Below are 13,904 nucleotides of genomic sequence, written 5' to 3'. Positions count from 1 at the left end.
ATTTCTTATGGAAACATCAGATACTCTGATAGCAAATAAAACCTTTTGGTATCACCATCACAGCTTCCAAATTGTACTACACAGCTATACTAATACAAACTTTATGACATTGATATGAAAACAGACATAGATCATTGGGGTATATTTGAAGATAGTACAGCCATGTGTAGAAAAATCAACTTAGAACTCTACATTTCATTCTGTCCAAAACTCAACTCAAAATAGACCAAAAAATATAAATGTAAAACACAATGCCTTGAAGCTGATAGAGGTGAAGGTATAGAATATTCCATTGGTCTATCTGTTTGTCTCTGTACCAATACCATGCAGTTTTTATCACTATTGCTCTGTAATACTGCTTGAGTTCAGGGATAGTGATTCCCCCTGAAGTCCTTTTATTGTTGAGAATAGTTTTAGCTATCCTGGTTTTTTTGTTATTCCAGATGAATTTGCAAATTGTTCTGTCTAACTCTTTGAAGAAATGGATTGGTATTTTGATGGGGAATGCATTGAATCTGTACATTGCTTTTGGTAAAATGGCCATTTTTACTCTATTCATCCTGCCAATCCATGTGCATGGGAGATCTTTCCATCTTCTGAGATCTTCTTCAATTTCTTTCTTCAGAAGCTTGAAGTTCTTATCATACAGATCTTTTATTTGCTTGGTTAAAGTCATACCGAGGTATTTTATATTATTTCAGACGATTATGAAGGGTGTCATTTCCCTATTTTCTTTCTCAGCTTGTTTCTCTTTTGTGAGGAGGAAGACTAATGATTTATTTGAGTTAATTTTATACCCAGCCACTTTGAAGAAGGTTTTTATCAGATTTAGTAGTTCTCTGGTGGAACTTTTGGGATCACTTAAATAAACAATTATATCATCTTCAATATTGATACTTTGACTTCTTCTTTTCCAATTTGTATCCCTTTGATCTTCTTTTATTGTCTGATTTCTCTGTCTAGAAGTTCAAGAAGTATATTGAATAAGTAGGGAGAGAACAGGCAACCTTGTCTAGTCCTTGATTTTAAAGGGATTGCTTCAAGTTTCTCTCCATTTAGTTTAATATTAGCTACTGGTTTGCTGTGTATGGCTTTTACTCTGTTTAGGTATGGGCCTTGTATTCCTATTCTTTCCAGGACTTTTATCATGAAGGGGTGTGGAATTTTGTCAAATTCTTTCTCAACATCTAATGAAATGATCATGTGGTTTTTATCTTTCAGTTTGTTTATATAGTGGATTACATTGATAGTTTTCCCTATATTAAACCATCCCTACATGCCTGGGATGAAGCCTACTTTATCATGATGGATGATTGTTTTGATGAGCTCTTGGATTCAGTTTGCAAGAACTTTATTGAGTATTTTTGCATCAATATTCATAAGGAAATTTGGGCTAGAGTTCTTTCTTTGCTGGGTCTTTGTGTGGGTTAGGTATAAGAGTAATTGTGGTTTCATAGAAGGAATTCAGTAGTGCTAAATTCCTGTTTGAATTTTGTGGAATAGTTTGGATAGCATTGGTATGAGGTCTTCTATGAAGGTCTGATAGAATTCTACACTCAACCCATCTGGATCTGGGCTCTTTTTTGGTGGGGAGACCTTTAATGACTGCTTCTATTTCGTTAGGAGTTATGGGGTTGTTTAAATGGTTTATCTGTTTCTAATTCAACTTTGGTATGTGGTATCTGTCTAGGAAATTGTCCATTTCCTGCAGATTTTCAAGTTGTGTAAAATATAGGCTTTTGTAGTAAGATCTGATAATTTTTTGAATTTCCTCTGATTCTGTAGTTATGTCTCCCTTTTCACTTCTGATTTTATTCATTTGACATACTCTTTGTGTCCTCTCATTAATCTGGCTAAGGGTTTATCTATCTTGTTGATTTTCTCAAAGAATCAACGTTTGGTTCTGTTGATTCTTTTTATAGTCCTTTTTGTTTCTACTTGGTTGATTTCAGTCCTGAGTTTGATTATTTCCTGCCTTCTAGTCCTCCTGGGTGTATTTGTTTCTTTTTGTTCTAGAGCTTTTAGGTGTGCTGTCAAGCTGCTGACATATGCTCTTTCCTGTTTCTTTCTGCAGGCACTCAGAGATATGAGTTTTCGTCTTAGCACAGCTTTCATTGTGTCCCATAAGTTTGGTTATGTTGTACTTTCATTTTCATTAAATTCAAAGAAGTCTTTAATTTCTTTCTTTATTTCTTCCTTGACCAGGTTATTATAGAGTAGAGCATTGTTCAATTTCCATGTATATGTGGCTGTTCTTCCCTTATTGTTATTTAAGGCCAGCTTTAGCCCGTGGTGTTCTGATAGGATGCATAGGATTATTTCTACCTTTCTGTATCTATTGAGTCCTATTTTTATGACCAATTATATGGTCAGTTTTGGAGAAGGTACCATGAGGTGGTGAGAACAAGGTATATGCTTTTGTTTTAGGCCAGAATGTTCTATAAATATCCGATAAGTCCATTTGGTTCATGACTTCTCTTAGTCTATCTATGTGTCTGTTTAATTTCTGTTTCCATGATCTGTCCATTGATGAGTGAGAGTGGGGTGTTAAAATCTCCTACAATTATTTTGTGATGTGCAGTGTGTGCTTAGATCTTTGGTATGGTTTCTTTTATGTATGTAGGTGCCCTTGTATTTGGAGCATATATATTTAGGATTGAGAGTTCATCTTGGTGGATTTTTCCTTTGATGAATATGAAGTGTCCTTCCTTATCTTTTTTGATGACTTTTGGATGAAAATCAATTTTATTCGATATTAGAATGGCTACTCCAGCTTGCTTCTTCAGACCATTTGCTTGGAATGTTGTTTTCCAGCCTTTCACTCTGAGGTAGTTTCTGTCTTTGTCTCTGAGGTGTGTTTCCTGTAGGCAGCAGAATGCAGGGTCTTCATTGCATATCCAGCTTGTTAATCTATGTCTTTTTATTGGGAAATTAAATCCATTGATTTTAAGAGATATTAAGGAATGGTGATTGTTGCTTCCTGTTATATTCATATTTGGATGTGAGATTATGTTTTTTGTGCTTTTCTTCTCTTTGTTTTGTTGTCAAGAAGATTAGTTTCTTGCTTTTTCTAGGGTTTAGCTTGCCTCCTTATGTTGGGCTTTACCATTTATTATCCTTGGTAGCACTGGATTTGTAGAAAGATATTGTGTAAATTTGGTTTTGTCATGGAATATCTTTGTTTCTCCATCTATGTTAATTGAGAGTTTTTCTGGATACAGTAACCTGGGCTGGCATTTACGTTCTTTTAGTGTCTGTATGATATCTGTCCAGGATCTTCTTGCTTTCACAGTCTCTTGTGAGAAGTCGGATGTTATCTTGATACGTCTGCCTTTATATGTTACTTGACCGTTTTCCCTTACTGCTTTTAATATTCTTTCTTTATTTTGTGCATTTGCTGTTTTGACTATTATGTGACGGGAGGAGTTTCTTTCTGGTCCAATCTATTTGGAGTTCTGTAGGCTTCTTGTATGTTTATGGGCATCTCTTTCTTTAGGTTAGGGTAGTTTTCTTTTATGATTTTGTTGAAGATATTTACTGGTCCTTTGAGCTGGGAGTCTTCACTCTCTTCTATACCTATTATCTTTAGGGTTTATCTTGTCATTGAGTCCTGGATTTCCTGTACATTTTGGACCAGTAGCTTTTTCCGTTTTTCATTATCTTTGACCGTTGTGTTGATGATATCTATGGAATCTTCTGCTCCTGAGATTCTCTCTTCTATCTCTTGTATTATGGTGGTGATGCTTGTATCTATGGCTCCTTGTCTCTTCCTTTGGTTTTCTATATCCAGGGTTGTCTCCTTTTGTTCTTTCTTTATTGCTTTTATTTCCATTTTTAATTCCTTTACCTTTTTGATTGTGTTTTCCTGGAATTCTTTCAGGCATTTATGTGATTCCTCTCTATAGGCTTCTACTTGTTTATTTATGTTTTCCTGCATTTCTCTAAGGGAGTTCTTTATGTCTATGTTGAAGTCCTCCATCATCATGATTAAATGTCATTTAAAATCTAGATCTTGCTTCTCTGGTTTGTTTGTTTATTCAGTATTTCATGTGTTGGGAGAATTTGGCTCTGATGATGCCATTGTAGTCTTGGTTTCTATTTCTTGGGTTCCCGCTCTTGCCTCTCACCAATAGGTTTTCTCTGGTTTTGCCTTGTTCTGCTATTTCTGACAGTGGGTAGACAGTCCTAATGGCCTGTGTGTCAGGAGTGCTGTAGACCTGTTTTCTTTCAGCCAGTTATGGGAACAGAGTGTTCTGCTTTCAAGTGTGTAGTCTTTCCTGTCTACTTGTCTTCAGCTGTTCCTGTGGGTGTGTCCTGAATCCACCAGGGAGGTCACTTGGAGCAGAATAGTTTGTCTTACCTCTGGTCCTGGGACTGAAGTTGTTCGTGGGGCATGTTTTTTGAGCTCTCCATGTGGGCAGAAACCAGAAGGCCCTGCCCTGTCTTTTCCCCGGGGCCCCTGTGCACTGGGGTCCCAGATGGTGCTAGATGTTTTCCTCTGGAGTCAGAAATGTGGGCAGACTGTAGTCTCTTCTGGCTTCCCAGCTGTGTCTGCCCCTCTGAACGGTTAGCTCTTCCTCCCATGGGATTTGGGTGCAGGGAGCTGTTGACTGGTTACTTTCAGATCTGGGCAGTGTCTCTGAACTGAGTCTTAAAAATCTAGAGAAATGTTGCTTTCACATATTTGAAAACAGATGTGCTCATTTTGTTAAGTAATTTCGTTAATTTATAGTACTCAATAAGAGTACTCAATTGAGGCAAAATGTAGTAAACCACAGTTACTTCTGCTATAGATTTCAAATAAAGGATGATGTATCGTGCAGTTTTAAGTAAAGCAATTGTTCAGTTTCAGTTTGCAATTAAAAACTTCATGCCAATGGCTTTCTGTTCAAACCCCGAAATAATAATATCCCCTTTTGCGTGAAAAAAAGAAAGCTGTTTGTTTTTGTGGTTGTTGTTTTGTTTTGCTTTCCTTACCTCTTCAAGAATAAGATGTGAATATTTTCCTTTTTTGTATTATATTTGGCCTAAGTTTAATGCATTTGTAATTTTCTGTATATTCAAAATCATACATGTATACAATTATACATTTTTCTATCTATCCTCAACTTTTAATGCCTTTCCCAACTTGATGAATCTCATCCTTTGACATTCAACTTAATCCAGTTGCCCATATGCAAATGTGTGCTTTACTATCCCTTGGAGTATTACTAATAAACAGTTGGCCAGATCCTTAGTAAAGAAAGCTTTTTCGTCTCCTATCAACTATCAAGTGTGACTATCCTCTCATTATAAAAGGGTCCTCCAAATGTTCATCTACATTTTTATCAAAGGTTTTGTCTTTATTGATCCTTTGCAGGTATTTTGCAGACAATCACAGTTGCTGTGAGTTCATGAACGTAGTCACTTCATCATGTCCAGAGGATATTTTAGAGCATCCTTCCCATTCCCTAGCTCTCACATTTCTGCCTTCTCTTTTATATTATTCTCTGAGCATTAGTAAGGGCATGTGTGTCAGTGGGTACATAATTGTCCCATGTAGTACTGATCACATCATCTCTCATTCTCTGTGCTCTTGATTTTGATCTAATTGCAGAGTAACACACATCAGAGAGAACAAAATTTTCCATCATAGGACCTACATGCATTCATTTCATTCTGCTTCATAGTTTTACTTTGCATGGTGCAGCCAAGATTATGAGAAAATATTGGATATGCTAGCCTAATTTAAAAAAATAAAAAAAATAATTTTATTTATATTTAGCTTAATTTTCGAGCAATATCTTTTGTGTTGAAAAAATTATTTTAAGGTGGATCCTTTGTCACGTAAACATTTTCATTATGATTTGTGATCATAATCCTTGTGATAATAAAACATGTCCTGGTTATTCTCTCCACTAGATATTTTAAAACAAATTTTAGAAAGTTTTTTTTTAATATGGCGGCACTCTTTTGTTTATAATTAGTGAGCATATTAAATAGCACATGAAAGAAACTTAGATTTAACTAATATTTAATTGAAAGTAGGGATATTTAGTTTTCACAGTCTCCTATGGTACTTGGTGCTCTCTACAGGAAGGCTACCTGAAGCCATCATAATATGCACCAAGCCATGATGTTAATCTTTCCTATTAGAAACATTGAGAGATATGAAATTTGAGACACATGTGATTTCAGGAACTTTATGTTTCCACTTTGTTTGTATTTTATTTGCTTGCTGTTCTTCTTGTTCTCCTTCTCATCTCCCTCCTACTCTTCCTGTTGCTGGAGAATTTCAATCATTTTATGAAAACGTAATTATTCATTTCCTCTCTTCTAACACCTAATTTGCTCTCTCCTACCATCCCCATGCATGTGCCTGGAGTTAAATATCTCTGGCATTTAATTGTAATATTTCCATGCCTGTGTACTATACTCTGTAATCTATTCTTGGTTGATGAAATGTATGCTACCATTAGTTGTGTGATGTAGGTTGAATGGACATTGTAGCCATTTTCAAACAGTATATACCAACATATGACAATCTTATATTTAGGTGTTATAACAGGCCATCAGTTATTTAACATCATCTCATGAAGCCCTACTCTTCCTTGAGAAGTATTGACTATTCAAATTATATGGCAAGTGGATAGTATTTTCTTCACCTATGAAGCAACAGGTAAGTGGCCAATGGTCTTAGAAACAAGACCCCTCCACACACATAGAAGGCACCCTGAATAAATTCAGTAGTCAGTAAAATAGTAGGGGGTATGTTGATAATAAAAAGAGGACAGGATGTGTGGGAAGTGGTAAAGGAAGAGATGATTGATGGCCACTGTGATCATAAGATACCATGTATGTGTGTGGGATTGTGTAAGAGAGCATAAAATATAAATATTCTTTGAGACAAAAATATTTCAATTACTATATGCCTCACACATATTCCTACATAGATATTTTTCTTTACTGAGCAGTTTTTAAACAGTGTTTAACAACACAGTAGGCATTTTTATTACAGATGAATTAACACATTTCTCCTGACACAATGCTTGTCCCTTATGTTCTGTACAGAGACACAAGACGTTATCCATTAATGCGCAGAACAGCCTACTTTTCTCCAAATGAAATATACAGAATTATTTTTATTTAGAACTCTCTCCAATTTGTAAAAATGCATAGTAAAACATTGGATGGACCTGGAAATATTATAAGCTTTGAAATTAGTGGAAGGTTACATAAAATTATGTCATTAAATCTCCTGAGACCTGAAGATTTACAAACCTTGGGGAACTAAGAGTTAGTCTCATAGATTCATAATGTCTCACAGAAACCTTTATAAATGCTAGCAAGAGAGGAAATATTTGGATTCTCCATTTATGTGTTGTTTAGCAACTGTGATGAACACAACACTAAGGAAACAGAGGTAACAGTCTCAATCGGGGCTTCTCTCCTGCTGTCCCTTAGATGCAGTAGGAAGAGATTAAAACAACAAAGACTCTTGGTTACAACAGAATGGAAAGGTTAGGTATCTTCAGATTTTTCACAGAAGTGACAGTTGGTCAAGCAAGGGACCAACATATGCTTAGGAGATGGCACAGAGACCAGTGTATCTGTTTTGTACCCTTCAGCAATTTAATTTATCCCTATGAATATTTCAAAATGCATAGCTGCTGAGGAAAGGAACATAGAATTTTTAGGATAATATATTAGATGTTATTTACTATATTTATAGATAATAATGTAAAGAAATTAGTTTTTCCTAAATGAAAATATGTATCTGAAACAAAAGTACAATGAGTTGGGGAAGGGTTAATTGAAATATATGATTGTTAGTTCAAAAATTAATATAAAATAATCCACATTTTCATGTGCTGTTACAACTGTTCATTACTTCCACTCTTCATAATTAGATGAATGCTTTTAAAATCTAACATTATTTTCAGAACACAGATACCATAAATTTTGTAAGTATCATCTTAATGTTTAATTTCCTGTATTTTAATCACAAAACAGCATATTTATCACAAATACTAGGCTCCCTTCTAGAAAAATAATTTGTTTAAGAAATAAACATTAACATTTATTTATAGTATTGGTGACTTAATTGTTAACATTCCTCTCATATACTCATTTTCATTTAACAAAGTTTTAAAATGCCTCTTCATTTACGCCATTTACTGAGGTTTTTTTCTTTGTACTACCATGTGGTAGTGATGTGTAATATTCTTAATTATAAAGCTCTTTTAAAACTTTTGTATTTTTTCATTTTCAATATTTTAAACACTCTGTTACATTCTATGGTAAAAGTTTCTCAACTCACTTAATATTTAGAATAGAAGTGTAGGCTGCAGGACAGTTTCAAAGACTAATACAGGCTTAAAGTTCTGAAATAATGTCTAATATGTGTTCTGCATTTACTACATTAATACCATAATCTTAAAGTCATTGAGAGTTATTTTAAAGCATTATTTTTAAAAAGACATTTTTACTAATTCAATTTTTCATTTTATTTTTGGCACAGAATATTTTTTAAAGAACCTTAACATGAAAATTCATGATGTTTTTGACATACAGTTTGCAGAATATGTTAATAAACTCTATGCATTCTGTTGTTTGTGATCACATATGTTTATAATCCCAGAAGTTGGAAGTAGAGTCAAGAAGATCAAGAATTCAAGGACATGGTGAGTTTGTGTCCATCCTGGGCTAACTGTGACTTTTCGTTACTACTAGCTTAATGACTATTTACTCTTATCAGAAAATAAACCCTTCTCCTGTGGTAGGTCAGTACATGGTACATGGGTATTATGCATCAAGCTGTTTTGTTAAGCACATTTATAATGTATTTTCTATTCATTTGATAATTTCAAGTGTGTGTAAAATGTATCAAGACCATATCCCAGTCTTCTCCCAAGGAAGTAAATGATTTTTTAATTTCTATTTAGCATTTCATTTAGTGTGATATTAAACGAACACAGATACCATATGAACAGAGGCTCCATGTTGTATCTCACATAGATTCACTTGAGTCTGCCACACTACTTGACTGTGAACTCATTTGTCAGATCATGTAGAAAAAGTAAGAATATCTGCCTCATCTAAATAAAAATCATATTTATAGTTAGATACATTTCTGACTATTATTCTTTTAAAATTCTATTTTTTAACGGGAATATAGTAAAATAACTTCGTACTCTCATTTAATCCCTCCCACATGAACTGCTGTCATCTTCTTCAAATCTTCTCTTTAACCACTGTAAAAATCCTTGGCCCTGTAAAAAAAACACTATTGTGACATAATACATTAAATATAAAAATTTAATGACACTACCTGCTCAGTCTGTATATTGTTGCATGTAAATAAATGATATAAGGGCTGACCACTTGTTACTGGACACCTAACTGGGAGCTCATCCCTAGGACAGATAATTCTCAGTCACTCAGCAGTCATTATTGACCTGTGGCTGTCTCCCTAAAGGTGGAGCCCATGAGAGTTTCCTCCCACATTAGAGTGTCCATTGTTGTCCTACTCATTATTTGGAGCTTGCTCAGGCAGCCATATTGGAAATGACCTAGGTGTAACTTAGTGCTGAAATTGTGTGGCAGCTGTTTCTGTTAAAATTGGATTTATCGCAATTATTCTACCTGTATATTTTGATCCATTTTCTGTAACATTCTCCATTTGCTGCAAAGACTAACTTCTTTGACAAGGGTGAGATCTAAACTTATCCATGGGTTAAGGATAAGGTTTTGGATTCATTTAGGGGTTGGGATTATCTAGTAAAGAGGTGGTAAAAGACTTTCCTCTAAGACCCATGCCTACACTAAACTTAGGTAGTTGGATAGTAATTCACATAGCTTTCCTCCTGTTGCATTTCGCCCTTAAGTTCAAATTCAAAGCTGCTGTTTACTACTTAAAAAGGAGCACCTCCTTATTCCTTTAGGTATATCTTGCCATATTGATGATTGTGATTCATAAGCATCATAGTTGAGTATGAGTTGTTTGATACTCACCTTGCTGGCTGACAAGCAACTCCTGGTGTAATGAAAATTAATATTCAGGGAGGAGGCTTCCAGGTCATGTACAGCATATATCTCACTATTATCCATTTATGTTGCATGATCAGTTTAGACTAGGATTGGATCTTGTGTTTAATTTGCATATCTTCTGATTGCTCTAAAATATAACCATAAACTATAACTACACTGTACTTTCATTTCAGATAGTTCAATTATAACAAAATTAGGATGTGAAGGAAGTGTACCAATCTAAACACAGGGTGTGGCTTGATGTCCATGTTACCCTTTACACATTGTCCAAGTTTGTTACTCTACAAAGATGCTGGAACATAGTGGTGGAAACTTTAAGTAGTCAATGACTAAACTTCTCCATCTTAAATGAATTGTGTAGGTGATAGAAGTAAAATAGCCTGTGTTCTCTTTGCACTATTGTCATTAAGATTGTCACAATATTCCTTTTTGATATAATTGCATTATATTTACTCATAGATTTTTAAAATAAAGATTCCAATCATATGTCTTATGGAGCACTTGCTTAACACATTAATGTCGCATGAGTAACATATTAATATCTCATGTCTGTAAAATTAATTAGATAAATAATTTCTTTTTCAGTTATGTAATATCACCAATTTTCACATGTGACTTTTTGGTGCACTCTCTTCTGAACCATCGTCATTTATTATTTCCTTGGTCAAGATCTCTCATTCACATAGAATCAAAGTAAGAAGATGCTTTTGTGTTAATTCAGAGAAGGAACTAGAAAGAACAACTCCTTGTGCTCCTATAAGCATGATAATCAATCTCACTGTTCATCTAGTTGATTCCATGGAAGATTCATGGTTCTTGGAGCATCTGTCTCTTAAAATGCAAGGTTAATTATTCCTTGTTTCTTTGGTCTTATATTTGAAATTGAATGTCAGACAAATTAAATAGGAAAATTGCCATGTACAGTTGAATGGGAGTTTGAAAATGCAAAGAGATTTTTTTTTATATTTCTCTTAGATTTGTTACAACAGGATTACTTTCATCAAGTTATGATCATACTTTGAAGAAAAATGAAAGTGAAAATGTAACCCTTTCAACATATATATCATGTATAGTGCTGGAATATAAAATTCCTAGAGAATTTTCTTTTGTGAATAATATGTTATTTGCGGTTACAATATATCTCTAACTTTAAACAAATTTAAAATGTAGTCGGGATTTTTATGTGCCCCTAATACATAGATTACTTTTTCTTTTATTGCTGTATGGACAGTGCTCCAACAGGACACTGCATGATAATCAACCCTGGCATTTTATACACATCAAGATTATAGTTCTAAAATTTCTTTTACTATTCACTTCAGGAAAACCAAAATGATTTATAAGAGCTGATGATGCAAAGTTAAAGTATTTTATTCTATTCATACAAGTTGATGTGTTTATAATCAAAATTTTATAGATGTTTCCTAGAAATATACAATAATTTAACATTTATTCAATTCATGTTACTCACCTATGCCCTCCATTTTTGTAATATTTTATTTTAAATTGCACTAGACTCCTCAATGCACAAGGATATATTACCTTGCTAATAGAAATATTATAAACACATAAGGGAAATATTATAAACATATAAGAGGCCTTTGTCCATAAATGAAGTTTTATGTAAGGAACATACACTTTGACTGTCTTCTTGAGAATTATGCAAAACCAGAGTTCTGTTACTGAGTTCATAATCTTGGGGCTTTCTCAGAACCCAAAAGTTGAAAAAATATTGTTTGTTGTATTTTTATTGGTCTATTTGGCAACTGTAGGGGGCAACATGATTATTGTGGTGACCATCATGTACAGCCCTGCACTGCTGGGCTGTCCCATGTACTTCTTTTTGGCATTCCTGTCCTTTCAAGATGCATGTGTCTCTTCTACAGTTACACCCAAGATGATTGTAGACTTCTTACACGAGAAGAAGACCATTTCCTTTGGCTGGTGTATGACACAACTGTTTTCAGTCCATTTCTTCTCAGGGGCAGAAATGATTATCCTGGCTGTCATGGCCTATGACCGCTATGTGGCTATTTGCAAGCCTTTGCACTACTCTTCCATTCTTACCCGGAGGCTCTGCAGCATTTTGGTAGCAATATCCTGGGCAGGGGGCTTCTTGCACGCTATCATACAAATTATATTCACATTGCAGCTGCCTTTCTGTGGACCCAATGTCATTGATCATTACATGTGTGACTTGTTTCCATTGCTAAAACTTGCCTGCACTGACACTCATATATTTGTTCTTTTGATATTTGCAAACAGTGGTGCTATTTGCATCATAATCTTCTCCCTGTTGCTTGTTTCCTATGGTGTCATTTTGTTCTCTCTGAGAGCCCACAGTTCTGAAGGTCGACGGAAAGCTCTTTCCACCTGTGGAGCCCACATTACTGTTGTGGTTTTGTTCCTTGTTCCATGCATCTTAATATATGCACGGGATACATCTGCATTCTCCTTTGAGAAGGACACACTTTTATTTGTCAATGTCCTGACACCACTCTTCAATCCTATGGTTTACACTTTCAGGAATAAGGAAATGATAAATGCCATCAGGAAAATGTGGAAGAGGCTAATAGTGGTTTTGGTTAGATATTAGTATTGCTTTTATACTGTTTGGGAAATGAATCAATGGGCAGATATATTTGCTATGTCAAAATGTGTATATGAGTCTTATTTTTCATAAATCATATCAAAATATAATCATAAAGGCACAGTTTATTCTAGTTTTGGCTGATAAGAGATTTGCAGGTCACAGGGTTTTACTTCATCATGAATACATTTGAAAAACAGTGAGTTCAAATTTCAGTGGAGTATTGCTTAAGAGAATAAGATAGATTGCTATGAATGCTCATAATCAGTTCCTTCTTTTGGCTTTGTATGCATTTTCACAGACACAACCACCACGTCTACTATCATGTAAAGAAGAAACAAATATATAGACACACACACACACACACACACACACACACACACACACTCACACACACCTATCTAAGCAAAAATACGGCTCTAAGTCTAAAGAATAAAGGATCCAGTATTTTCAAAAAATAAAGCAGTGACTTTATGAAGATATGGCATAATTTGATATAGACTATCTTAATAGTGATATCTTATGTTTCTGGGTTCATATTTTCACTATGGTTTTTCTACTTACCATTGTTACATAAAATTAAAGGCAATTTATGTTATTGTACATTTGAATTGCTTTAATTTTTGAATTATTTCTATTAACTCTATGCTTTGTTTGAAAATCTGGTTGACAAAATAAGTGTGTATTTTCATATGCAAAATTAAAGTTATTCTAAGAGAAAGCAGGTTTCTAAGTGGTGCATTGAGACTTTATAATGTATAAGTGCAGAGAGAGAGACCCTGAACCTGAGTTTTAGATCTTCCTGCCTCATCTGACTTCATTTTAAGGTAAGCCCATTCATGTCTGCTAGGAAACATTAGTTGCTTCCTGAATTCATGACATAAAATACACTAGACCAGCTGGAATTTCTGTAGGACAGTAGACCATTCTACTCCAGTGAACTCAGGGAATTGATTACTTAACATAATGCCTATGCTGTACTCCTTTTCCAGCACAACAAAAAAATGCTTTCAGACATTAGTTTCCTAGCCATAACAGAGCAAAGATAATGACATTCTGAGAGCATGTTCCCTGCACTTTACAAGAGAAAAATAGAAGCTAGAATAAGCAGATTTAAAATTAGTTTCCAACATGTCAATTAATTTCAATGTATTATGTGATTGTAATATTCATAACTTTGCATGTACAAATAATAATTAGATTTGATATATTCAATGGAGAATATTTATGCCACTTCATGATTATGTTTTGTTTCATAATCAAGAGGAATTTATGGAAAATTAAC

The 13,904-nt window shown here is 34.4% G+C and overlaps 1 protein-coding gene across 1 annotated transcript; it reads left to right on the top strand.

Moving 5' to 3' along the window:
* The first annotated feature begins 11,689 nt into the window (after window positions 1–11,689).
* Or4c111 (olfactory receptor family 4 subfamily C member 111) lies at window positions 11,690–12,625 on the top strand. Its single transcript, NM_001001061.1, has one exon. The coding sequence runs from the start codon at window positions 11,690–11,692 to the stop codon at window positions 12,623–12,625; it is 936 nt and encodes a 311-aa protein (NP_001001061.1).
* The last annotated feature ends 1,279 nt before the right edge of the window (window positions 12,626–13,904 follow it).

Source organism: Rattus norvegicus, chromosome 3 (genome assembly GCF_036323735.1).
Source record: "Rattus norvegicus strain BN/NHsdMcwi chromosome 3, GRCr8, whole genome shotgun sequence".
In the NCBI taxonomy this organism is placed as follows: Eukaryota; Metazoa; Chordata; class Mammalia; order Rodentia; family Muridae; genus Rattus; species Rattus norvegicus.
The sequence above is the reverse complement of the archived record's forward strand: the minus strand, read 5'-3'. Positions and strand labels throughout refer to the sequence as shown.

Bases quoted from the DNA above. Each gene is read 5' to 3' on its own strand.
- Or4c111 (NM_001001061.1), top strand. From the start codon at position 11,690: ATGCAAAACCAGAGTTCTGTTACTGAGTTCATAATCTTGGGGCTTTCT.